This window comes from Microtus oregoni, unplaced genomic scaffold (assembly GCF_018167655.1).
Source record: "Microtus oregoni isolate MIOR12 unplaced genomic scaffold, Mior012 000001F_ref0000356, whole genome shotgun sequence".
Lineage (NCBI taxonomy): Eukaryota > Metazoa > Chordata > Mammalia > Rodentia > Cricetidae > Microtus > Microtus oregoni.
In genome coordinates this window covers 92,818,199-92,844,504 of record NW_024543060.1, presented here as the reverse complement: position 1 = coordinate 92,844,504, position 26,306 = coordinate 92,818,199, and the positions used below count along the sequence as shown (strand labels likewise).

Sequence of the window (26,306 nt, the reverse complement as noted above, 5' to 3'; positions counted from 1 at the left end):
AGAGTAAGCAAGGTTTTCAGTCCAAGGGGAAAATCAAGAATATTTTTGTAGAACGTTTTCTTTTGGATACCTAAGATCAAATTCATGTCAATCATCCTGCCTTCGCCTTCTTGAGTGCTCGGATTAAAGCCACTGTGACTTACTTAGAATTTGTACAAGAAAGAAAGCAAATCCTTGCTCCCCCACATTTTTTTTCAAAAATTCAAAGTACAGTAATTACAACCACGAATGTCTATAGCATATCTACTAAAGGGAAGAATAAAGTTATCTCAGACAGGCGCTTAACATTTCTCTTTATTGGGATTCAGTTAGAATTCCCCAATATCAAAAAAGCTCATCTGTAGAAGTCACCTATCTGTAAAAGATTCCATCTAGCAAAAGAGCCATCAGGCCGGTCAGACCACAGGGTCCTGACTGCTAAGTCCTTCAACGCAACAGTTCGAGCAATGGATCAGTCTCTGCCCACCCGAGAGCTACTGAGTCTTTCGTCCAAGTCCCAGTGAGGATAGGATTATTAAGTGGAAGATCAACACAAAGTCTCTAGATCCACAAATTTAACCCAAGAAAACCGCCATAGCCTCAGATAATTTCAAAAGAAAATCATATACATGTATGGAAATACATGATGAAATTCATTATTTCATAAAATTAGTACATGCTAAAAAACTGGCTTTTAAGAAACTGGTTGGCCAGGTGTCATACATGCCTGTAATATCCAAACCCAGAGAGCTGTGGGAGGAGGGATAGCGAACAGGTCATGATCAGTGGCAGATGTTTGTAAGGTCGGGATGACCTGAGTTACCGTGGAACTCCATAGCAGAGGCAGAGAAGAAGCTCCCGGAAGTTGTTCTCTGACCTCTATATGCACTCTGTAGCATGTCACTCCGCAACACGGATGACTGTGTGCGTGAGTGTGTGTGTGTGTGTGTGAGCGTGTGTGTGTGTGTGTGAGAAAGAGAGCGTGTGTGTGTATGTGTGTGTGTGTATGTGTGAGGGAGAGAGCATGTGTGAGCGTGTGTGTGTGTGTGAGAGAGAGAGAGAAAGAGAGCGTGTGTGTGTATGTGTGAGGGAGAGAGAGAGAGAGAGCGTGTGTGTGAGCGTGTGTGTGTGTGTGTGTGTGAGAAAGAGAGCGTGTGTGTGTATGTGTGTGTGTGAGAGAGAGCGTGTGTGTGTGTGTGTGTATGTGTGAGGGAGAGAGAGAGCGTGTGTGAGCGTGTGTGTGTGTGTGTGAGAAAGAGAGCGTGTGTGTGTATGTGTGTGTGTGTATGTGTGAGGGGGAGAGAGAGCGTGTGTGAGCGTGTGTGTGTGTGAGAGAGAGAGAGAGCGTGTGTGTGCGTGTGTACATGGCTCATCTAATACATGTGGGATGCTGCCTCAAAGATGTGCAAGGCCCTGGGTTTCATTCTCAGCATCTCAAGCAAAGAAAAAGCAGGGGAAAGAGAGAGAGAGATGAAAGAGAGAAGGAAACTACACTGACCAAACCTACAAATACTCTGAACAAAAGCTGGCACAGAAAACTTCCATGGAAAGGAGCTAATACTTGTGAAAACAGCTTAAATAAAATAAGAATGAAGATGGTGTAAGATGCTGGAGGCAAATGAGTGTCTGCCCGCCTGACATTGTGACACAATGCTGTCATGTACAAAGTCTGTGCTCAAGAACTGTTTAACCAAGCTGCCCCCCAAAATCTCATAATATTCTGTGTAAGTTCATGCTTAGGCCAATTCACAGTTATCCTGGAAGCACAGATCCTGAAGGCCACAGGCTGGATAAATCCCACCAACTTCTTCCTAAAATCTTCATTTGTTTCGGGAAGTTGAGTCCAGGAAATATTTTCCCCAAGAGAGCAGATTGGTATCAGTATAATTCTGATTAGAACATGGGGTTGAAAAAAAAACTTTTCCCACAATGAAATGGAAATTGGTGAGAGACTCTCTGTCCAGTAAGGGACTGGGGAAGAGACAGCAAACCTGTGCCTGGGCAGGGAGTGGTGGGCTGAGGACAAGATCAATGCTGAGGGTGCAGAGAAGGCAGGGAGTGACGAGGACCCTGAATTCCACACTGTGCCTCTCGTTAATGGGCCCCCAAATCGCTTCCTCTGTTTTGAAATCCAATCCCATTCCCCAGGTAATAAAACTTGTATCCGTCCGGTATTCTCTCCTCTGTCTCCCAAACTACAATATTGATATAAACACTATGAGTTCTCAGGCACAGAAATGTCAATCCTCAACAGATTGAACACTGTGTCATCTGCTTTGACACCCAGATCCCTTTCTAAATGGTTCTTGTTCCTTCCAGCCTAACTTGGGCGGCGTCACCTGCCTGCAGGCCTCTCCCCAACCCCCAACACATCTGGTTCTGTTCTGCTGCAGCATCTCCCAGCTGAGCCGTCTAGCCCACATCTCCTCTCCCTGAGGGCGAGCTCACTCAGAAGGCAGGGGAGCACCCAAGCCACATTTCTTTGTGTCACCTCCTGCCAGGGCCTCAGAACTTAACACTCTTAACTCCGCTCCTACAGTTCAAACCACAACAGCAAAGGTGGTTTGATAGCGTAGTAAAAACCACGGAACTGAGGCTGACATAAGAACGCAATCAAGCTAGGCTATAGTGGCTTAAAAAAAAAGTGAGTTCTCCATACAACATGTGACTGCCATCATTTTGACTGAGGTCAGGTGACCTTACTGCCACCTTTACTGAGGTCAGGTGACTTCACTGCCATCTTAACTGAGGACCAGGTCAGGCGACCAAGTCCTGCCATCTCCTGCCTGGTCCCTGATGCTGACTCTGTTACATGTGTGTTTTGCGGAGTGCCATGCCTTTGGGAGTGCCCACCAAGAGCATCCATTTCGCCCAATTCTTGTTCACTGTGTGTGTGTGCATGCATACATGTAACTTAAATGCACCTGTGCTTACTGTTAAATGTTATAATTGTCTGTTCATTGTATCTTATGCCAGACTACAAAGCAGTAAGTCTCATGTTTTAAATTGGTATGTACTTTTAAGGCTCTTACATAAAATACTATATATTTAATCCAACCCTGCTTTAAAATACATTAAACTGTTCTTCACTATTGTCAGTTATAGTGGAGCTCAGACCCAGCTCTCCAGGCAGATTCTGTACTGTAGTTATAACTTATCTATACCCGATAAACAGTCCCCAACTTCTCAGAGATCTGGGAAATATTGTATTTAAATGTTTAATTATTAAAAGACTTTTCATAACAAAAAGAGACAGGCTGGCTCCTAGCAGCAGCACTCTACTTCCTCCAAAGAAGACAGAAGACAAATGGGCACAGAACAATGTCCATCCAGTTTGTTTCAACTGCCAAACGCTGACCACTGGGAAAAGCTGCCTTTCATCTCAACTGAAGATCTCCAGACAGTGGACAGAATTGCTGGACTGGACAGCCTAGCTGCTCAGGTCAAGGTAGGCCCCGTGCTACACAGCAAAAGACAAATACGACCCTCAGCGACCATGGAGGACCCTGAGGAGTAGCTCTAGGTGCCAACCAAGTAAGTTCTCTGTTGGTTTTTAATCAATAACTCAAGTAAAATTTTGTCCTTCCCAAAGATCTCTGATGAAGACTGACAGCTGAGAGGCTTTGTCATTTAAAAGGACAGCCTCACCAAACAAATTTCAGTAAGATATTCTCACTCACGCTGCCTTTCATAGTCTTAAAGATACTTTTAATTGTGCAAAAATATCTGTCACAGTCATTCTGTTGCTGCTTAAAACTTCCTCTACTTGCCTCTTCCTCGACTTTCTTCTACCTCTAAGCTCAAATCCCGGCTCTGCAGGTTGTGGCCGGGTAACCCAGAGAAGCCTTTCGGTCTCTTGCTTCCTCCTCTGTAGAGATCAGAAAGCACCAAGCACACAGGGCTCTGACCCCTGCTACAGTATGCACGCTATCACAGTGTCCCTAGACTGTAATTTCTCCCAGAGGGCCACCCCCCAGGCACAGCCCTGCGCAGCGGCCCCATAGCCCTTTGTCCTCCTCCTAGTGTAGCCCTTGTCTCTGGGTAGTGTGGGGCCATGTGGAGTCCTGGCCTCCAGCTGCTCTTCCTTGCTAGAGATCTTTACTTTCCTTCTGATTTGAGGTTTTTTTTTTTGTTTTGTTTTTTTGTTTTGTTTTGTTTTTCGAGACAGGATTTCTCTGTGGTTTTGGAGCCTGTCCTGGAACTAGCTCTTGTAGACCAGGCTGGTCTCGAACTCACAGAGATTCGCCTGCCTCTGCCTCCCGAGTGCTGGGGTTAAAGGCGTGCACCACCACCGCCCGACCTGATTTGAGTTATTAAAGGCTGTGTCAAAGTTGTTTACCAGCTCTGCTTCAGGAGCACGCGTTCCTTGTTGCCTTGGCCTTGAGGATCAGAGGATAAGGTTTTCACCTGTTGGCCCACCTGACTGTTGGGTAGATAAGCCTCCATGGTGCTCTGGAATAAGGGGCTTTTTACCAGGTCTGTGTTCCTGTCTGTGCAGTCTCTGTCTCTGTGTGAGTCTTTGTGTGTTTCAACCTCCAGCCCCTTGCCCAAAGCTCGCGAACTGTATGGTAGTGCATAGAGTGCAGACAGGCGTGGTGCACTGCAGGGCAGTATTGCTACTTCATGACTGTCCAGCCTATTCCAGCTTCTGAAACAAATGCCACAGAGTAGACGACTTAACAACAATGTCCTTTCACACACTACTGGAAGTTGAGAAGTCCAAGGTGATCAATGCGCAAAAAGATTCTATGTAGCATATGCAGTACTCTGCCTCGTGACAGAATGAGTGGAAAGCTCTCTGGGGCCTCTTCTATAACGGCACTCATTCCGCTCTCAAGGACCCCACGCTCATGCCCTAGGTCCCTCCCTAGACCTCTGCCTCTAAATCCCGTCACTTTGCTTCACGAAGTGATCGACAGCTGCCGTGCTGGGCGGCAAGCTCAGGAGGGCTCAGACCTGGCAGCACACCATGCAACACACAGCAGAGGCTCAGACCTGGCACCACACCATGCAACACACAGCAGAGGCTCAGAACGTATTTGTGGAATGAAGACTGAATGAAGACTGAAGGCTGAGCCCTTCTCTCTGGCTTCAGAAGGCACACAGAGTAACGGCAGCACATGAAGGGCACACTCGGGAGACGCTTAGGTGCCAAGAATACGCTAGGCTCTTAGAGATGCTGTTTGCTTTCGCAGCTGCCCTAGGGAGTGGACGATTTGCACACATAGAACACCGAATGTGTCTATGGTGTTTAGCGTTTATTGACAGGAGAGCAACTTATTAGCATTTTCTCCTCTTACAGAGGGAGAGAGGGAGGCACAGAGAAGTACTACGATTTGTCAAAGGTCACGTGACTGTTGGTGGACTGATGACAATGATCACACCTTCCTCTTGTCAGCCTCCCAAGCTCGAACTTGTACGATAAAGAAAAGCCTGGCTTGCTTTCTGGCCGCAGTGATGAGCGGGAGGTATAAAGAACACAGTTCCCACATACTGTTCTCCCTAGTGGTCCAGCCCCTGTGCTGATTAAATTTGCCGCAGCCAGCTCCTGTTCTAGCATATTTCCTGCCTTGAGGCTGACTCGCCAAGTTTAACGTGGTGGGAGAAAGTCTCTGAATTAATTAATTACCTCTTCAGCTCGAGAGAGGGATGGCTCAAGTTCATGTGAGTCTTGGGTTTCACTTCCAAGTTCTAATTCTATTTGCTCCCATTGTGCTGGCCTGCCCACACCTGGCCAGGACTCACCTGCTGGGAGCGGGCAGTTGGCAAATGTTCCATTTCCCCTGACTCCCTAACTCACACCACCTCCATTTCCCTTGACTCCCTAACTCCCTAACTCACACTGCCTCCATCTTCCCCTGACTCCCTAACTCACACTGCCTCTATCTTCCCCTGACTCCCTAACTCACACCACCTCCATCATCTTCCCCTGACTCCCTAACTCACACCACCTCCATCTTCCTGGACTTCAGCCGGTGCGCTGGGAGTGTAAGCACCCAGGTTCTTGGCAGCAGCACCAACCCTTGGCAAAAAGAAATCCTCCTCCCTGTGGGAACAGGGCTGGGTCCCAGACAAAACAGTGATGCTGGCAGCATTGCTCTGAGGAGCCAGTACCTGTTTTCTCTCCCCCTTCTGGGTGAATTCCTCCATAGCCCCTGTCTAGGGAGGGGCCACCTAACTCAGATGTGAATCCCAAAAGCTGTGTAAGAAAAACACTTTCACTACAAAAAAAAATCATTTTTTTTTCTATGTGAGGGAAGAGAAACCATCCATAATTTTTAACAATAATGGCTCGCTTGGAAAAACTGTGTCCGTGATACGCAGAGGGTGCTCATCTGTCCACCGCAGAAGCCAGCTCCATGAAACCAGGAGGAGAAAGACCTGGAGCCCAGAAGGAAGATGGGCAGAGCATGCACTGTTGACAGGAGTAAGAAACTGGTCATTATGGTCCATTTTCAGTCTGAGGTGGCTTAAAGCGCATCCGTCAGATAAGCAGGAGGCACTGGACCCCTCTCTTCTCAGCTAGAAGCTGGCACCTGCTCGCCCGGGCACTTTTTGCCTTTTCTAAGGGTTGAAAAGCTACGGACAATTTGCTGAATGACAAAGCCCCCCACCCAGAATCAAAACAGTGGAGGAGAGCCGGAGGCCCAGGAGGCTGGGGAATTTGGGAGGAGGACTATCCTAAAAGAGTCTCCCTCCCTGAAGACCTCAGCCCGTGACCCGAAGAGGAGGAAATACACTTAAGAATGTAAAGCCCACCATTCTGTGCCAGGTTGGCACGCCAGTCAGGCTTTGCCTTTTCTGTGATTGATGCCCGCTTTGCGAGGCCATAAAATAAATCTGAGCAAGTGGGCCATCTTTATCAACGGAAGGAGAAGCATGGGTGCACCCCAGCACTCTGCCATGAGGCTATGAGGAGCAGGCACCCTGCTTCAGAGTGGGGGTGTAGACTAGCTCCTCCCACGTGGGGGGCGTTCCATGAAAAGTCTGTTCAGCAGCAGCCCCACAGGGGGGCTATACCCGGACTTACAGGAATGACACAAATTTAGATGACTTGTAATGGGAAGCTTGGAAGGGACCCAGTGTCTGTCTGATTAAATAAATGACAATGCATTCTCACCCTGGAATACCATGCAGCTGAGAGAGAGAGAGAGAGAGAGAGAGAGAGAGAGAGAGAGAGAGAAAGAGAGAGCGCAAACAGAAGAAGGAGGAGACCCTCCATCTTCTTTCCCTTCTACTTCTGTGACAGGGTTCATGTGGTCTAGGCTAGCCTCAGTCTCATCATATAGCCAAGGATGGCCCTGAATGCCTGATCCTCTTGTAGCTACCTCCCAAGCAATGGCGTTACCAACGCAGAGAGCCAGGCTGACCCAGACGAACACATCAGATCACAGCACAGCACACGCACACAGAATGGACTGTTATTTGTGTGGAAGAACACATGTCTTACGTGCATTAAGAAATCCTGGAAAATGTATTTTTAAATGGATGAAAGCAGGGGTGGTGGGATGGTTCGATAGATAGAGGAATGGATAGAGGAAGGCACTTGAGCCAAGTCTGAGGGTATGAGTTCAAGCCCCAAGACCCACATGGTGAAAGGGGAGAACTGACCCCTGCAAGTTGACCTCTGATCTCCACTAACTAACTAACTAACTAACATGAATGAATGAATGAATGAATGGATGGATGTAATTCAAAAAACAAAAACAAAAAAGAATGGGTAAAAGTGATCACTGCTGAGGAGCTGAAGTAGAAGGGAGAAGAAATGGGGAGGGGACAGGACTTCTAAATAAGGACTTTTTTTTTCTTAAAGCATTTTGGCTTTTAAATCGTGTGAGGGTGTGAGCTATTCAGAGCCCTCTAAAACTGAAGACTTGACATGACCAATCAGAGGGGTCATCTAAAGGAAGAATCTTGTCTAAGTGGTTCGGGGTCTCTAACCCTGATACCTGGTCTAGCTCCAGGCTGTTTGCCTCCCTTCCTTCCTGTGCTTTGGCATGCTCTTCCTCCACCTTCCAGCCCCAGGCCCAGGCTCCGGGCCCTTCTGGATGAAGTGCGGCCATAGGTGACTGAAGGAGAAGTGGAGGACCCTGGCAAGGTCAGAGCATAGAGGGGGACACTTTCCTCCCCACTGAGTGTAGGGACCTCAAGGTCAAGCTGGGAGACTCTTGGTGTGGGAACAGAAATGAGGCCCAGGAAGGAAAGAATGTGGGGGGCATAAACCACTCTGCATGCTGGTGCCTCGTGGGCAAACTGACAGCCTTGCTTTCCTGCAGGAAGCCTGGCTGCTGACACCCAGGAAGGCAACCCCAGTCTTCAAAAGCAGACCGGGGCTGGGGGAGTGGCTTCAAGATAGCATGCTTGCCTAGCATGCATGGCCCCGGGTTCTGTCCCCACCACCACGATAAAGATCACAGGCGGCGCTGGTGGCGCTGGTGGTGCTGGTGGTGATGGTTATAAAAAGCAGCGTATAGATTTCCCTGCAGGAGACATCCCTCATTTCTGACTTTATGGTGTTCTCTGGCCCAGCAACTCTCTTTGAGCTCTCTCTGCCACTGTCAGGGAGCTTGATGGATTTACGGAGCAGGTCTGGGAGACAAGCCTACCTCCCCACCCCATCCTCTCTCCAGTGGATGAGGCTTAGCAGTCTTCTCATCATTTTTTTTCCCTGTTAGGAATTTCAAATAAGATCTAACAGCATTTCCTATTCCCCAGAATCCCTTTTATGAAGTTACGAGACCCCAAATTGGATAATAAACTGAGACGCGCTGAGCATGCTCCGCAGAGAAAGAAAGGAGGCTTTCGCTTACATAACCTGACACAGGGCGCTATTTTAATACAACAGCGGTGAGTCACATCACCTTGTGACCCGCCGTGACCCTGGGCTTCCCATGCTGTCCCCAGGCTTATGCTATGAATATCCTGTCACCTCCAGCCATGGTGAGTCAGGAGGGTTGGAAGGTAAAGGAAGAAGGCAGATCTGGGGGCGAGGTGAGATGTGACCGGGGAGGGAGAGGAGGAAGCCGGCCCGGGTAGAAGATTGGAGGCAAAGAGACTCCTTCCCCACAGGCACCACAGCACTGCATGTGTGCAGCAGGCGGGTGGGACAGTCCTGGGGCCCAAGGGAAGGCTGTGGCTCCCACTGAGATACAGCCTGGAGGCCAGAGTCCTGTGATGCCGAGGTTCTAGGGACATGGCCGCCTGGAGGCGAGAGGACTTGGGCACATCTGTGTTAGACCGGCATTCTCTAGTTCCCAGAGACTGAGAGAGGAGTGGGAAGGATCCCAGTGATCTCTTGCTCTTTGGAGTCATCTTATCACCCGAGGCCCTCTAGTCCCCCTCCATGACTAACACAGAAAGTCTGTACCTCATCTTTTCAAATCTGTACCTTGAGGGGAGCCACAGAGAGGGCCCTCTTAGCTCTAAGCCACATGCCTGGAGATTCGGCTGTGGCCTGAAATGGTCATCTTGATGGGCCTTTCCTGAAGCCAGTGCTTCAGGGGTACCTTGGCCACCAGACTGACTTGCAATTCCTTCTTTGAAATTCCAGGCATCCCATGATAGGGCTGTGTTAGGGTTAGTATTGCTGTCATGGAGTACCATGACCAAAAGCAAGCTGGGGAAAATGGGGCTTAGTTTGCTAATATCACATCACTGTCCATCTTAAAGGAAGTCAGGGCAGGAAATAAAGCAAGGCAGGATCCCAGATGCAAGAGCTGATGCAGAGGCCATGCTGCTTACTGGCTTGCTCCTTGTGCTTTGCTTAGGCTGCTTTCTCATAAAACCCAGGACCATCAGCCCAGGAGTGGTCCTACTTATTATAGGTTGGGACCGTCCACATCAATCACTAAGTAAAAAAATGACGGTGGCGCACGCCTTTAATCCTAGTACTTGGGAGGCAGAGGCCAGCCTGCCTGGTCTACAGAGTGAGTTCCAGTATAGCCAGGACTACAGAGAGAAACCCTGTCAAAATGGAAAAGAAAAGAAAGAAATAGAAAGGGAGGGAAAGAAGAAAGAAAAGGAAGGAAGGAAGGAAGGAAGGTCTCTAGGCTTGCCCGCATACAGCCTGATCTTCTTGAGTTATTTTCTTTCTGAGAAGACTTGCTCCTCTCGGCTCACTGTAGCTTGTGTTGAGCTGACATAAACCAGCTAACACAAGCCTGAGGCTCTCATTTCCCAGCCTATTTCCCATGCTTCTTTAGCCTCACAACCCAGCTCGTGGCTTTCTCCTACTCCTTTGTCATCTCTGCAGTAGAGTGGACATGGTTAGACATGGCCGTTGAGGGCCTGGGAGACAGCCCACAGGTGAGACGCTTGCTTGCACAAGGATCTGAAGTCAAACCTCAGAACCCATGTTTTTTAAACAGCCAGCGTGGCAACTGCAAAGCGGCAGGCAAGAAAGTGCTGGAAGAAAGATGGGCTAGCCAGAGCCAGACAGAGGTGAGGATGTGCTGCGGGAAGCTGGAGTGTCCAAGTGTCCAGAAGTCCAGATTAGGGAGGAAGGAGCAGAGGACAGAAAACAGACCTGAAAGACAAGGACCAAGAAGTCTGCAAATCTGATAGCAACCTATAGATCCAAGAAACACTGCTCTGCATGAAGAAGAAATACAATCAAGTCCCAGGTGGTGTGGACCATTGTTATACCAGTGAAAAGAGAAGGCCAGGAGAATAAATTCAACAGCATCAGGAAAACAGCACACTGCATTCAAAGAAATGACGATTACTCTACAGTCTTAATCCCAGAGATATTTTTTGTGTGTATTTAGAAGATAATTGAATGTCAATTTTAATGTGTTGACAGGAAAATCAAAAGTCCGATTCCCTCACCAACCTAGAATTTTATACCCAGCAGAAGTAGCCTTTAGAAATACAGGCCAATAAAGACACCTGACATGGCATGTACCACCCTGTACTGAACTGCAAGTGTCAGAAAAACAATTTCTTCATGCAAACATGAAAAATAAACTCAAGTACTGACAGAAATAAAGAATATGCCAATCACCAAAAATAAATACTAACCACTGAAAACAACAATATCTGGTGTTGTGTGGGTGCTGGACACAGTTAAACCAAACACACTCGAGTGAGAGCTTGGGAGGTCAGAATGAGGTCACAGAATTAAACTCAGGGTGGTGCTCCTGTGCTGAGCATGCAGAGGAAAGTGGAAATCCATTGCAGACATAGCAGGAAAACTGCAACCCCAAGATTTCCACTCTGTTGTGTGTGTGTCTAGGTTTGTGTGGTTGTGTACACACGTGTGTGGTGGCCTGAGCTTGACACTGGTGTCTTCCTCAATCACTCTCCACATATTTTCTGAGGCAAGGTCTCTTACTTGTTTGGCTGGGCACCCTGGGAGCCCTGAGGCACTCCTGTCTCTGCCCCACAACATGGAGTACTGCTGATGTGACCACATCACTCTTGATATGTGTGCTAAGGTCAAACCAGTTTCCGTACGGTTGTGTAGTCAAGTACCTTTAACCACTGAGCCATCTCTCCAGACCAGAATTTTCTCCTAAAAAAATGTCTACTTTGAAAATGAGCCAAGGAAAGCATCTTAAATAAGCATTCCATAACACTGCATCCCCCCCCCAAAAAAAACTAAAAAGAATAAAGGAATAAGGACACATGGTTCAATCTTAAGAGAGAAAGAAAAGGCAACACTAAGTATGTTGATAACAACACCAATGAAGTGAAGAGTAAATCTTCAATGAAGTGAAGATTAACAACGACATGTTTTAAAGTTGTAGGAAAAAAACAGCCTTGGGGCAACCAGGTGGCAGAGGGTTTGCCTAGCACACACGAAGCCTTTGGGGTGACTCCCAGCACCATACAGAACAACAAAACAGTAATGGATAAATAAAAATGCTGTGGATCCCCTGCGGCTGCAGTGGCAGAAGTGACGCAGGTCCCCGAGCAGTGGCAGTGGGTCATGTGGCAGCGGGCAGCAAACAGCGGGTCCCCAGAGCAACCAGTCCCAGGCAGGGACAGCACTTTACCCAAGTGGCTGCAGGAGACCATGAGGAGAGACAGACAGATGGGCATGCCATGCAGAGTTAGGTTGGATATTTATTTAGTAGGTTATGGAGGGGAAAGAAGGGGAGAAGAGCAGAGAGGCAGAGAGAGAGAAAGAGAGAGAAGGGAGAGATGGATGAGAGAGGGAGAGAAGGCAGAAGGAGAGATGTGGGGAGAGGCAGAAGCTGCCTCTTTGAGAGGAAGAGACTCAGGCTGGAAGCTGATGATCAGCTTGCCTTGGTGAGGGCAGGAGGGGGCGTGGCTTGTTTCATTACAACCACCACCTACATGGTGGGGCTGGAGGAGGGTTCATTAGCAGAACCTGTGCCAGCAAATGTGCCACCCTGGGTTTCCTACGAGCACCAAATAAATGACACCGAAAAACCTTAATACTGAATTCAGCAAAATCAGAAAAAAAAAACAAGATGAAAAGCATACCATAACAACCCAGAAAGAAGCTGGTGTAGCTGTGGCAAACCTAAGGTAAAATATGTTAGTGGTGACAAAGAAGAAATGTTTGATGACGGTCACCGATGAGAGGATATAGCAAGCTAAAAAAGTAGAAACAAGCAGGTGGCCTTTGCCAAAATAAAGCCTGTGCTGGGACAGGAGGGAGGCAACAGCTTCAAATGCTGACATTATACAGAGGTTCTGTCATCGAGCGGAGCTAGGGAGGAGCTGGGAGCAGAGCAGCAGCTAAGCACAGCCAAATGCTCAGAAAGCCAGCCTCAGAACCAGGAACAAGCCCCAAGTAAGAAGTAGTGACGGAAAACTGAAAACAGGTCGGGTGGTGGACGCACACACCTTTAATCCCAGCACTCGGAGGCAGAGGCAGGTGGATCTGTTGAGTTCAAGGCCAGCCTGGTCTACAGAGTTAGTTCTAGGACAACCAGAGCTACACAGGGAAAGTCTGCCTTGAAAAAAAACAAAACAAAAGGGAGGGAGGGAGGGAGGGAGGAAGGAAGGAAGGAAGGAAGGAGACAGAAGGAAAAACTATGGCATATAACTAAACTATGCTTAGAGAAAAACTTTTAACTTTGAATGTACATCTTAAAAAGGCTCAAAATCAATTATCTACCCCCAAACTAGAGAAAGTCAACAAATTAAATTCAAAGGAAGAAAGGAGTAAGTAATAAACACGGGAATAGAAATAAATACAACAGAGAAGGGTGAACTGAAAGAAGTCATGAAGATAGGACAAGAAATAAAAAAAGGGAGAGTCTGGATACATACTGCCTTCCTAAGAGATTCTATTGCTGAGATAAACACCATGACCAAAAGCAAGTTGGGGAAGAAAGGGTTTATTTCACCTTCGACTTATATGGCTGTTACTGAGGGAAGCTGGGCAAGAACCTGCAGACAGGAACTGGAGGCCGGAGCAAGCCATGGAGGAACACTGCCTACTGGCTTCCTCATTGTGGCTTGTTCAGCCTGCTTCATTATACACCCAGAGTCACGTGCCTGGGGGTGGAGTCATCCACAGTGGGCTGGGCCCTCCCATATCAATCACTAATTGAGACTAATTAAGACTTGCAGGCCAGTCTTATGGAGACAGTTTTCTCTACTGTGGTTCCCTCTTCTCAGATAACTCTAGCTAGTGTCAAAAAGTAGCCAGGACACATAAATGTTAACATAAGAAATATACATCCCTTACAAAACCAATTTTTGGAGGCTGGAGAGATGGCCTAGTGGTTAAGGGCACTGGTTGTTCTTCCAGAGGACCAGGGTTCAATTCCTAGCACCTGCATGGCAGCTCACAACTGTCTGTAACTCAAGGATCCAACACCCTCACCACAGACATATATACAAGAAAACATCAATAAAATGAAAACACATTCATTAAAAACATTCATTAAAAATAAAGATATGAATAACCTTATGCCCACTTAAAATATTTAATCTGACGTTGAACACCCTCCTTCAAAGGAAATTCCTGTAGACTTCTCCCAAATAGTTAAGAACGAAGCCAGTCTCTCACAAGCTCTCCAACACAAATGGAGAAATGGAAGCTCTGCATTCCTTTTTGCGGCCTCCACAGGTTTCGCAGAGAAACCTGAGAAGGACATTCCAAGCACTCACAATCACAACCAATAAATGCCATCAACATAGAGGTCGGATCTCTCACCACACAGCAGTCAGGGTAATCCAGAAATTATCCTCAAAAAGGTGAGACTTCTGACCAAGGGTGGTTTATTCAAGCAATGTAAAAATTCAACAATCACTATAATCCACTAGTGAAGAGTAATTAGAAAATAACAATACTGACAGTAACACTAAAAGACACCAATCTCCTGGGAATAAAGACTCCCCACTGAATGTGTAGACCACTTCTGGGGGAAACTGAAGATGATTTAAATATAGAGGCCAAATGAGGTTAAAAATTCAAGATTGCCACGAGGTTGGTTTTTCCAAAATCTTTTGCTGTTGTTTGTTTTTTGAGACAGGGTTTCTCTGTAGCCCTAGCTGCCCTGGAACTCACTCTGTAGACCAGGCCGGCCTAGAGCTCTGCCTGCCTCTGTCTTCCTAGTGCTTTGCCGGATTACCCAGCTTGTTTTCCCAAACTTTGAAGAAACACATTTGTTTATCTTGATTTGATGTGTGTGTGTATGCGTGCCTACATGTATGTCCATGTATGTCCATATGAACCACGCATGTGCTGGTGTCCCAAGAACGCCAGAAGAGGCTTCAGATTCCCCGTAGTGGGAGTTACAGGCGGTTGCAAGCAACTGGAGACAGTTTCCAGAACTAAATCCAGGTCATCTGAGTGATGCTCTTAATTACTGAGCCATCTCTTCAGTGTCCTGCCTTCCCAACTTTTTACAGATTTAATGAAATCCTATTTTTTTTTAACCTTAGTAGGGTTTTTTTTTCCTACATGTAAAATATTACCAGCTGATTATAAAGTCTGCATGGACTTGTAAGAATGTAGATTGTCCAAAATAATGGCAAGGAAGAAAACCATGAGTCATGGTGATGCCTGTGGGTAACCTTAATACTGGGAAGGCAGATGCAAGAGGGTCACAGTCTGAGGCCAAGCTACACACTGAGTTCCAGACTAGCCTTGCCTAAGCACCAAGATCCTGTCTCCAAAGAAACCAAAGTCAAAGGAAAATATCGTGAGGTCTTTGTTAGCAGGCACCACGGCCTATAAAGGTGCAGAAACAAAGACTGCATGAGACAGACAGACAGACGGAATAAGAGTGCAGAATATAACTCTGCACCCTGTTAGTGGGCAACGGATGGTCTTCTCCAGTAACGGACCTCTGCTTGTAGAAAATTACTAACAAACTTTGATATCTCCTTCACGCTTACATGCAAAACTTCCAGATGGGCAGTTGATGCAAAGGTAAAATAATGAAATCCTATATAACAACATATCTTCATAACCTTAAGGCAAGTGAATTTTCTCAACTCAGAAAGTGCTGTGGAGATGGCTCAGTGGGATAAGGCACTTGCTCCATCCTGGGACCCACATGGAGAAAGTTAACTCTTGGAAAATGTTCTCAGGCCTCCACCTGTGTGCAAGACCTACCCCCAACTACGCACACACAAAATAAATAAATGCTAAAGAAAAACCAACAATTAAGAAGGCCAAGTCATTTAACATTCACATTCAGAGAATGAAAAGGGGAGTGGGGAGAAGGCTCAGCCAATTAAGTTTGCCTTGCAAGCCTGAAGAACGCATGAGAAAGCCAGGCGTGGGGAGGGCACTTGGAAACCCAGTGCTGAAGACGGCAGAGAGGGCAGGCTCTCTGGAGCCTGGTGGTCGGCCAGCCAGCCTATTCAGGCAAGTGCTAGGCCAATGAGAGACCCTGTTTCAAAACACAGGGTGGGCTGCCCCTTCAGATCACCAGAGGTTGACTTCTGGCCTCCACTCAAGTACATGGATACCCACAAACACATGCATATGTACAGGCACAGACGTGTGCACGCACACAGAGTGGAAAGGCAAGCCACAGATGGAGAGAAGGTATTTACACTACTTTTACCTGGTAAATCCCCCTATATCGGGTATAGGAAGACAACATGATCTAAAAACCACTCAGGAAGAAGACACGAGCAGGCTGTGGAATCCTAAGCATATGTAAGATACGCATTAGGTATCTGAGAAATGCAAATTAAAACCACAGCGATAACAACAGGCATTTGTGTGGACGAATGGGTGCAACAAAGGCCGGCAGGAAAGCAGTCACCCGGAAGCCTCTGCTACATCTGGGAATCCACATCGGCTCAGCTACTTCAGAGAGACCTATCTGCTAAAGAGAAGTATACATTTGTCCTGTGACGAACTCAGCAGAAGTGAGCGCCTGAATCCACCAGACACAGGAATGTTCAGAGCACCAATCTTGCTACAGACCATAAAACATGGAAGAGGCAGGCACATTTCCAGACTCAAAACCATCACACCATAGCACCATAGTCAGACAGAGACACTATCAGGAGAAGAAAACTACAGACCAGCATCTCGCGCACACACTGATGCGAACACACTCAAAATACTGGCGACTAGAACACAGAACACTCTGCACTGACCAAGCTGGATCAGTTATTTGAGGGAGAAGAAGGTACAGCATATAAAGACCACTGTAATTTATATACCACATTAACATAAGAAAGAGCACAAGCTGAAGGAGTCTCCTGGGGGCTGGTGGTGGGGTGGCCCCAGCTTAGCCTTGGAGAACCCTAACCCTAGCTCAGGCTGCATGGCTCCCAAAGGGGGAAGCTACGAGTGATCCACAGGCCTGACTATAAGTCACAGCAAAAGGACAGGTGTCCATGTGGAAATCTGCATCCTGCGGTTGACTCTAGTTCCCAGCTGAGGGCCACAAGACATTTCCAGTTCCCGACAGCAAAGGCATTTGTTGCTCTAAAGCCCTACACCTAGAACCCAGCTATGTTAACATTGGGTCAGAGAGTGCTCTCCCCTTCGGGGTCTGCATCTGCACAATTATGGCACCATCTAATGGGAATCTGTGTGGACCAGGCTAGAGACAGGCGTATAAACAGCAAACAAGGCTCTGCCCTGACCCAGAGTTCCACGCCCACGGGACTGGAGTCCTCTCTCTGTGGAACATTCCTGGTTGGAGTGTGTCTTGTTCCAGGTGGTTTGCCCTGGCCCTGTGGGATGCCGCAAAGGAGCGAGGCTCAGCACTTACTTTCATCGTTAGACACAGTCCCCAGAGGTGTGTGGCTGGAACAGCGTTTGCTCTCGCTTTCATTGAGACATCTTTCAATCCAGCTCTCTACAGGAGGAAAAATAAACAGTGAGTCAGAGAGGTGCCATGTGCACGAGACAGGAGCATAGCAACCCATTAGAGAACACGGCCACGAACCTTCCCACAGGTCAGCCTGGACCAGAAACGGACTGTCCATGTAGCTCCGTGTGCAACACTGCTGCTGAGTTTGCCCAGCAGCTAGGAGGCAACATGGCCATTGCAAGACCCATTGAAGATTTCTTGATCCAAATCTACTGATTCTGGGACGTTCGAAGCCCAGTACTGCCAACTAAGGATCCTCTTTCTCTACAAATGGCATGCACTCCCGAGAAGGTTTGTGAACCATAGTCTGATCAACTGGTCATGCTTTGCAAACTTACCTGTCAGTCAGAGAAGCTTTCCTTCAAATAAAGACAAAACCCCAGGGGATCTGGTTGAAGTGGAGGAGGGCAGGGAAGCTGGAGGTCACCTTTGTCAGGTGGTCCCCACAGTATAGTGAGAGCAGAAATCAAAGGTCCCAGGGTATCCATGAAGCACTTTTAAAATCTAAAGAACTCTGGTTTTCTATCCAATTCTAAAAGTTAATTAGGGGTCTATTGTTCATAATATAGCATAATGTTTATTCCAATTTCATTTTTTAAAAGATTTATTTATTTATGTATACAGTACCCTGCCTGCAGGCCAGAAGGGGGCACCAGATCTCATTACAGAGAGGTTATGAGCCACCATGTGGTTGCTGGGAATTGAACTCAGGACCTCTTTAAGAGCAGTTAGTGCTCTTAACCGCTGAGCCACCTCTCCAGCTCCAGTTTATTCCATTTTCTAGAACATCCCCTACTCATCCAGTCATTCAACAACACCCGCCACACACAATCACTTGTGTCCTTTGAACACAGCATAGCCCAATGCTGTGCTCTCAGAGGGAGGAGTCAAGCACGGGGCCCCACCTGTGTTTCCTTGGGCTCCATTTCTTCCGGGATGATCCTTACACGGAGGAAGAAAACTGCAAACAGCTGAACAGAGCCCAGAATAATACACAAAAGTCCTCGCCTCAAACGTTCACCTGCTACCTCAAGATTCTCAAAGCTGCACTTCTGCCTGCATGGCTCACCGGCTAGCTGGTGACATCACGATAAGTCACAGTGAGTCAGCTTTGGGACATCAGCTTCCAAAGCCATCTTCAGGCCTTTGGATTTGCACATCCTTAACGATCAGGCTTGTGCCAAGCTGTACTGTTGTTAGTTGTTATGATCCTACTATGTGTGTGTGACTGTTTATGAGTCTTGTCTCCCTAAACATAATGTTTCCCACAAATTCTGTATTCTTTATCGTGTGATTTTACATAATGTGGCAATTCTTGGGTATACAGAGTGGTCCTAGGGCAGGACTGGCTCCACTCATGGCTATGTGGTTTTCAATACTCTTGCTACTTTCTTCACCTTCTCTCCCTTCCTATTAAATAGTCTCAAAGTACAGCTCATTTTATCCTTGGTGTCAATATGCAACTCATGCTGGCGATGCTCCTGCCTCGGCATCTCATGCCATGTTTGCAGGCATGTACCACCACCCCGACCCTCACTGCCTTCGTAACGTGGAGGCTGGCACGTCCCCCTTCCTCTCTTATCTCATCCAGTTCTCAGAACCACTCTCTTACATGCAAGGATCTTAGTCTCTGTTTTCCTAGAAAGTGGCCGGGACTTAAAGGAAGGCTCAGTAACCTGAACCCTATTCTTCTGAAACTGAGGGAAAATCCTTAATGAGGACCTTAGGTCACAAGCTGCAGAAGGAAGCTGGGCAGGTGAGCATGCTCCACCAAGTGAGAACCAAGTGAGGGCAAGCAGCAGGGAGACGGGCTGCATTTTGTTCTGTTTTATAGCGATGTCCCAACCAGCCGTTCTTTTAAAAGCTGCTTCCAAAATTACAGACAAGTTGGGGAAGACATCCAAGGAGAAGAACAAAGGCCAGCTTGTCAAGAGGAAATGGAAATCTGGTGTTTCCGAGCAATCCCGAGGAGTGCAGAAGCTGAAATCACGAACACAAGGCTCAACCGCACGGCGCGGAAGCCAGCCGCTTGTAACATTGCAAAGCTGGGAGGTACAAGGTGGGTGTTTGCTAAACATTACATCCCAGAGCAAATGGGTTTCCAGGATCCTTTCCAGCCTTCTCTGGAAAGTTATCACTGTGATTTGCTCACTTCTAGCCCTGACACAGTTCCCTGGTAGCACCCATGGCTGACGATGACGGCATCTGTCACCATCAAACCACACCACCACATTGGTATCTGCAGCCTGGGAAATGGCTCAGTGAGGCAAGCTCCAGGGTCTGAGCTCAGCTCATTATTATATGCCTAGAACCCTGGCACCGGTGAGGCAAAGATCTCTGGGGCTTGCTGACAAGCCAACCTCATTTACCATGTGACCGTCAAAGACAGTGACACCCTGTTTCAAAAACTAGGTAGACAGTGCCTGAGGGTCTTGAAGATGTCCTCTGCTCTCTGTAGGAGTGCACATACACACACACACACACACACACACACTTGCACCCACATGCACACACACACACGTGCACACACATGCACACATACACACATACACACATGTGCATGCACACACACATGTACACACACGTGTACACACGTGCGCCCACATGCACACACACGTGCACCCACATGCACACACACGTGCACACACACGTGCACACACATACACATGTGCACACACACGCACACATACACACATGTACCCACACGCACACATACACGTGCACCCACACACATGCACACACACGTGCACACACACGTATGCACACACACACGTGCACCCACGTGCACCCACACGTGCACCCACGTGCACACCCACACGTGCACCCACGTGCACACACACGTGCACACACACGTACGCACACACACATGTGCACACACACACGTGCACCCACATGCACACATACACATGCACCCACATGCACATGAATATTCACACACACATGCACGTGCGCACGCGCGCGCGCGCACACACGCAGAGCAGTGCTATTGCTGCTATTGGTCTGGGCTCGTCCCTGATCCTCAGGTAAGGACACATACCTGGCTGCTCGCATGTACACGGAGACACACATCCTCACACACACATATTCTACTTTCTTCCTTTTATGAGACTAGGACCCAAGGGAGAGTCTTGCTGTCACTTACTGGATTATACCCAAGTCAGTCCTGTTAACCTTGGAAGGGCCTGTCCCACATTGTTCAAATTGGGACATGGATCACCATGAGCTGGGATCAAAATGAGCTAGGACTTGTTAAGGGGATGTTTTAAGGCTGTGGAGACAGTTCAGTGGGTGAAGTGCTTTGTTGAGAAAGCACGAGACCCGGAGTTCAGATTGCTAACATCCATGTAAGAAGTTGGGCGTGACGGCGTGCCTATCATCCCAGGGCTGGGGAGCCAAAGAAAGGGCGCTCCCTGGGGCCAAATCAGTGAGATCCAGGTTTAATGAGAGACACTATCTCAAAAATGAAGGTTTGGAGCCTCTGGCATGCACATCCACACTCCACCCCCAAAGAGGAAGGAGAGAGGGGGTCAGCACATTTTGAGGTAAGAAAGCTAAAACTTAGAGCAGCTGGTGGAGGACAAGTCCAGCACCCAAAGGTTGTAACCTCAGTACCCCAAGTGTGGGCTGAGCCTCCTCTTCCTCCTGCAAAGCCACGTGGCACCCAGACAGTGCCAGGGCTGCGGCCTCAAGCACAACCTCATTTGTGTCAGAATGCTCGCTAACACTCTACCTACACATGACAATTTTTGCTAAATCTGCTTCCCTACTTCCTTGTCAGCCTTTGCCATGCGTGGCAGGCTTCAGTTCAGAGCTCAAACAACTCGGGAATGAAGTCCATTTGGCTTTTTCTTCAGAGTCCCCATCAGACTCAAGCACAGAGTGCCCAGCCTCACCTCAACACACGCCACATTACTGCCAGAAGATGTCAAAGAATGTGTAGCTTTTAAGCACATCTGTCCACACAGCTGCAGGATTCCCTAGTCATCTTCATCGTGGAGGCCGTGAAAAGCACAGCACATCAAAGGCCTTTCCCAACTTAGAAAAGGCAAAATTCAACAAGCATCCTTTTGTGATGTGAGACGCTGTGTTAGAGACACACTATGAGTGACAAAAACACAAACAAGACTGGCTTCTAGCCTCCATGATCATCTAAACACAAACAAGACTGGCTTCTAGACTCCATGATCATCTAAACACAAACAAGACTGGCTTCTAGCCTCCATGATCATCTAAACACAAACAAGACTGGCTTCTAGCCTCCGTGATCATCTAAGAGCAAGGCAGACATTATCTCCTGATGTAGGATGTCCTCTGTATATCTGTTGTTTTTATTGGTTGATGAATAAAGCTGTTCTGGCCAATGGCTTAGCAGAGTAAAGTCAAGTGGGAAATCCGAACAGAGATATACATAGAGAGAGAGTAGGCAGAGTCAAGAAGATGCCAAAGTAGAAAATGCCAGAAAATTACCAGTAAGCCACAGCCTTGTGGTGGTACATAGATTAAAAGAAATGGGTTAATGTAAGATGTAAGAGCTATATGCCTGAGCCATTGGCCAGTGTTGTAATTAATATAGTTTCTGTGTGATTATTTGGGTCTGGGCGGCCGGGAAACAAAACACAGTCTCCATTTACCAGGACCCTTTAATGTCTACTCTCTGACTTTAAAAGAATCTTTACATGTATGTATCATGTGTGCCCGGTGCCGTCAGAGGTCAGATCCAGTGGGTTTAGAGTTACTGATAACTGTGAACTACCACGAGGGTGCTGGGAACCAAGCCCAGGTCCTCTGAAAGAACGATAAGTGCTCTTAACTGTTGACCCATCTCTCCAGCCTCCTCCCTTTGTTTGGACACGGTCTCATGATGTAGCCCAGGCTGGCCTCTAATTTTCAGTCCTGCCACCTTCCACGTGCTGGATTCCAGGCATGTACCGGAACTCCCAGCTTCTGTTTACCATTTTGAACCCAGCTGCACACTATGCCTGGCCCCAGAAATGTTGCTAGATAAACACGGCTGGATGCATTCCTCCCCGACAGACAATATGAAGTTCCTGTTGCATTCCATATGGCAAGGGTCACTCAAGAAGGCATTGTCATATATTGGTCTAAGTCAAACCTCAGAGCAGTGTTCTCGCCATGTTCTGATATTTCTATTTACAGATACTCGATGTGGAAGCTACAAAGCAAGGCCGGCTGTGAAGAGCCCTGCCACAGGGCGCCATCTTCCAGGACAGAGGAAGGAGCTTTTCACTCATACTTGATGACTTCCTGTAGTGAAAACCAAGCTGCGGCAAATGTAGCGAAGGCTGTGAGGATGGCTGTGAGTTGGGGTTACTGGGCTGCACCCACTCCCTTCATGGGGCTACTGGGCTGCACCCACTCCCTTCAGCTGGGGCTACTGGGCTGCACCCACTCCCTTCAGCTGGGGCTACTGGGCTGCACCCACTCCCTTCAGCTGGGGTTACTGGGCTGCACCCACTACCTTCATGGGGCTACTGGGCTGCACCCACTCCCTTCAGTTGGGGCTACTGGGCTGCAACCACTCCCTTCAACTGGGGCTACTGGGCTGCACCCACTCCCTTCAGCTGGGGCTACTGGGCTGCACCCACTACCTTCAGCTGGGGCTACCGGGCTGCACACACTCCCTTCAGTTGGGGCTACTGGGCTGCACCCACTCCCTTCAGTTGGGGCTACTGGGCTGCACCCACTCCCTTCAGTTGGGGCTACTGGGCTGCAACCACTCCCTTCAACTGGGGCTACTGGGCTGCACCCACTCCCTTCAGCTGGGGCTACTGGGCTGCACCCACTCCCTTCAGTGGGCTCACAACTGGAAGGAAGATGTGATTGGGCCTGCCCGAGTTTCACTTCCCAGGCGCTCACCCAGCTTGGCTCGGAGGAAACTGGGAAACCCTGATTTCTATGACTTTCCTCTGTTTCACAGGATGACACTGAGGAGAACCGCATATGGTATTGGGTTTCCTAGGAGGCTGTGGAAGAAGTAGGAAGTTGCCGCATCCAGGAGGCAGCAGGTCCCAGGTGGCCCAGACTTAGACTTCTGCACTGCAAACACGTGCTAATGTATTAGGGGAGCTGTTTAAAATGACTCTGAGAAGCCCACATTCCTCAGGGCTTGCAGAGCGTGCGCACAGGAGCCTGAGATTTCCTATCTACTTGTTCGTTCCAATTCTAACAGAAGTTAAGCAGCCAGAGCCAACGTTATCTCCAGTGGACTAGGGCCTCAGGGCTTATTTATTCGTTTTCTGTAATTTATCTTCCCCACCCTTAAAAAGTAACAACCTTAATTGCCTTGGTCAGTATCTTGTCCCCAAGAGCTAAGAACACTTAAGTAACCAGTTGGCAGGGATGGCTAATGAAAACAAAACAAAAAAACAGTTACTGGAATGACAGACACGGAGACCCTCTATCAGAAGAGGTCTCAGAAGAAGAGGAATTTGGACGGAAGCGAAGACAGCAAGGGAACGAGCTCTTCAAGGAATCAGAATGAGGAAGGAGGTGGCTGACACAGGGGTATCCAGGGAGATGTAGTCGGGTATAAGGTGAAAGGGAAGACGGAACTGGTCTTGGTGACTGCAAGAGTTAGAACTAGGGAACTCAAGTTCAAGTCCCGGCCTCACCACTCACTATCTATGTGGTGTTGGGTTCCTCAAAGCCTGCCTATCAGGGTTCCCCAAAGATGCCCTAAAACAGAAATGGCAAAGCACCTAACCCACTTGGTCTCATGGGTCATGGGAAAAAGGGAAGGTACCATCTCCCAGGACCAGGGACACACTGCTGAGAGACACGGCCTGACAGCCAGTGGGCGTGTGAACCACAGCCGTGGCCAAGTGTTTACCATATGCCAGCTACCCTGTGTCACCTGCCTCATCTCTACTCCTCGGAGACACCAAGGCAGACAGCCCACGGGCTCTGATTTGTTGGGAGGAGGCTCAGGCGGCTGAGGAGAACCCAGGTAGAGAAACTCAGGCAGGCAGTGGCTGAGCTGAGCTGCGTCTGCCTAACTTCAAGCACTCGGAACAAGCAAAGTGTATATGAAGATGCCATGGCTGAGGGAAGACAGTGTCCATCTCAGCCTGGCTGCCTCGCAGTCAGATCAAAGGGGTGACGTGAGGTATTTTAGGCACGAGGGCTGTGGTCAGAGACAAGGGCACAGAGCAATCAAAGGGCAGGCGAGTTCTGGGAAGGGTGAAGAGTTTGTCAATCTAGGACCCAAAGACTTGGGAGGAAGGACATGGATAGGTGGTGGTGCCTTGGGAGCAGCTCACAAGGCCTGGCTCGCCAGGCCAGGAAGCGTGCAGGCACCTGGGAAGCAGCCGGCCCTGTCAGTGGGAGCGTCTGCGTCTGAGGAACCGCTGACAACAGGAATGTCTTATGCAACACCTGAGAAAAGGCTGCCTGACAGAAAGTGTCACCGGGTTTTTAATAGAAGGTGTTACTCAATACACGCTGTAGGAGCAGTCTTTCAGAACATTGTATTGCAGCTTACTGTGGGAACCCACGACTGTACAAACACCACATGAAAGGGTTGGTATGGCAGGCAGATGGCTGCCAAGGAGGACCTGTCTCCAGATCCCTTCCCCAAAGCCCAGGTCATTACCAGAGGAATGGTGGTGCCATGGCCTGTGTCTCATTTTCTCCCAGCCTCTCTTTTCTCTTCCCTGGCTCCACACTGGTGGGGACACACACAGGAGAATTTGGACCCTAGGAGGCAACAGCTGTGGCCTCTCCAAAGGGCTCTTGAGGTCAGTGGTTACCACGGCAATGCCACAGGCCCTAGCCCAGGGGCCCCTGGGTTCTATCCAGGAAGGGGCTGGACCACAAAGACAGCCCCTCCCCTTATTTAACTTTATTCTTTCCCACGTTCGCCAAATATTGATGTGGTGCCTTCTGCTCCACGCTAGGCTAAAGATCTAGAGATGATCAAAAAAGCCAATCAAGTCCTGACTGGGAGGACCCACGTCCCACAGTGGAGACAGACCCAGACAGACAATGAGATGACTTCGGAGCACGAAGTGAAGTGAAGGCTAAGTAAGAACCGTAGGATGGGAAAGGTGGGCCCAAGGTACCAGTGTGAGGTAGCAGGGACACTAACCGCTGGTCAAGGAGGGGACACCGGAGGACAGAGGCCCAAGGCAGAAGTGGGCTTGGAGAGTGGGGAGAATCCAGGAGACCACTGGGATGGGGAAGAGGGGGCATGGAAGAGCAACAGGAAGTCAGGAAGGGCTGGGGCATGCAGGGACTTGGTGGCTGAGGGTAGAACTTATCCCAATGTTCTATGAAGTCATCTGAATACCCCCTCAGCTTTCCAAGGATGTCTTGAACCACACAGCTCCAAATGGGGAGTGTATGAAGGAATCTATATCTGTCCATCCCTCTGTATCAGGTCTCTGTAGCGGATCATGAGCCTGGTGCCAGCCGCACGCCACGGGCTCAGCACCTTCAGAGAGGGCTGAAGTGTTCAGCTCAGTTCTGGAGAGTCACATGATAAAAGATGCAACTACCTTGACATGGGGGATGAAAAAGAAATCTGACCTATTTTAAGAGTTGGGAACCTTCTTAGAGGAAGAGATAGCTAAGAAGTTAACAAGGCAGGCACAAAAAAAGGGGGGGGGGGGAAAGAGGTGTAAACATGGCAAAGAGGGAGGAAGGGGAGGTCCCTGGAGGAAGAGCATGCGCAAAACCCCTGAGGCAGGCAGAAGAACGCACTCAGGAAACTGACAGGTTGGGCCATTGAGACAGGTACCTACTGAGAAACCTGAGGACCCCAGTTCAAATCTCAGGACTCACACAACAGAGAGAACCAACTCTTGAAGCTGTCCCTCTGGTGTGGACTAGCAGGAGCACTCGTCCATTGCTGGTGGGAGTGTAAATCTGTGCAGTCACTACGGAGATCGGAGTGGCTGTTCCTCAGGAAGATGGGAACTGATCTACCTCAAAATCCAGCTATACCACTCGGAAATATACCCAAAGGAGACTTCATCTTACAAGAAAGAACTTGTAGCTTTCCAGAAACGTCTTGAACCACACTGCTCCAAGAGGGGG

At 48.5% G+C, this 26,306-nt stretch overlaps 1 protein-coding gene across 4 annotated transcripts in view; it reads right to left on the bottom strand.

Moving 5' to 3' along the window:
* Window positions 1–26,306, bottom strand: part of Rfx4 (regulatory factor X4) — a 153,168-nt gene that overhangs the window by 109,071 nt on the left and 17,791 nt on the right. For all 4 annotated transcript variants that reach the window (XM_041677571.1, XM_041677576.1, XM_041677594.1 and 1 more), the window contains exon 2: window positions 17,148–17,234. In XM_041677571.1, coding sequence (XP_041533505.1) covers window positions 17,148–17,234 — 87 coding nt within the window. The remainder of the gene's footprint in view (window positions 1–17,147; window positions 17,235–26,306) is intronic.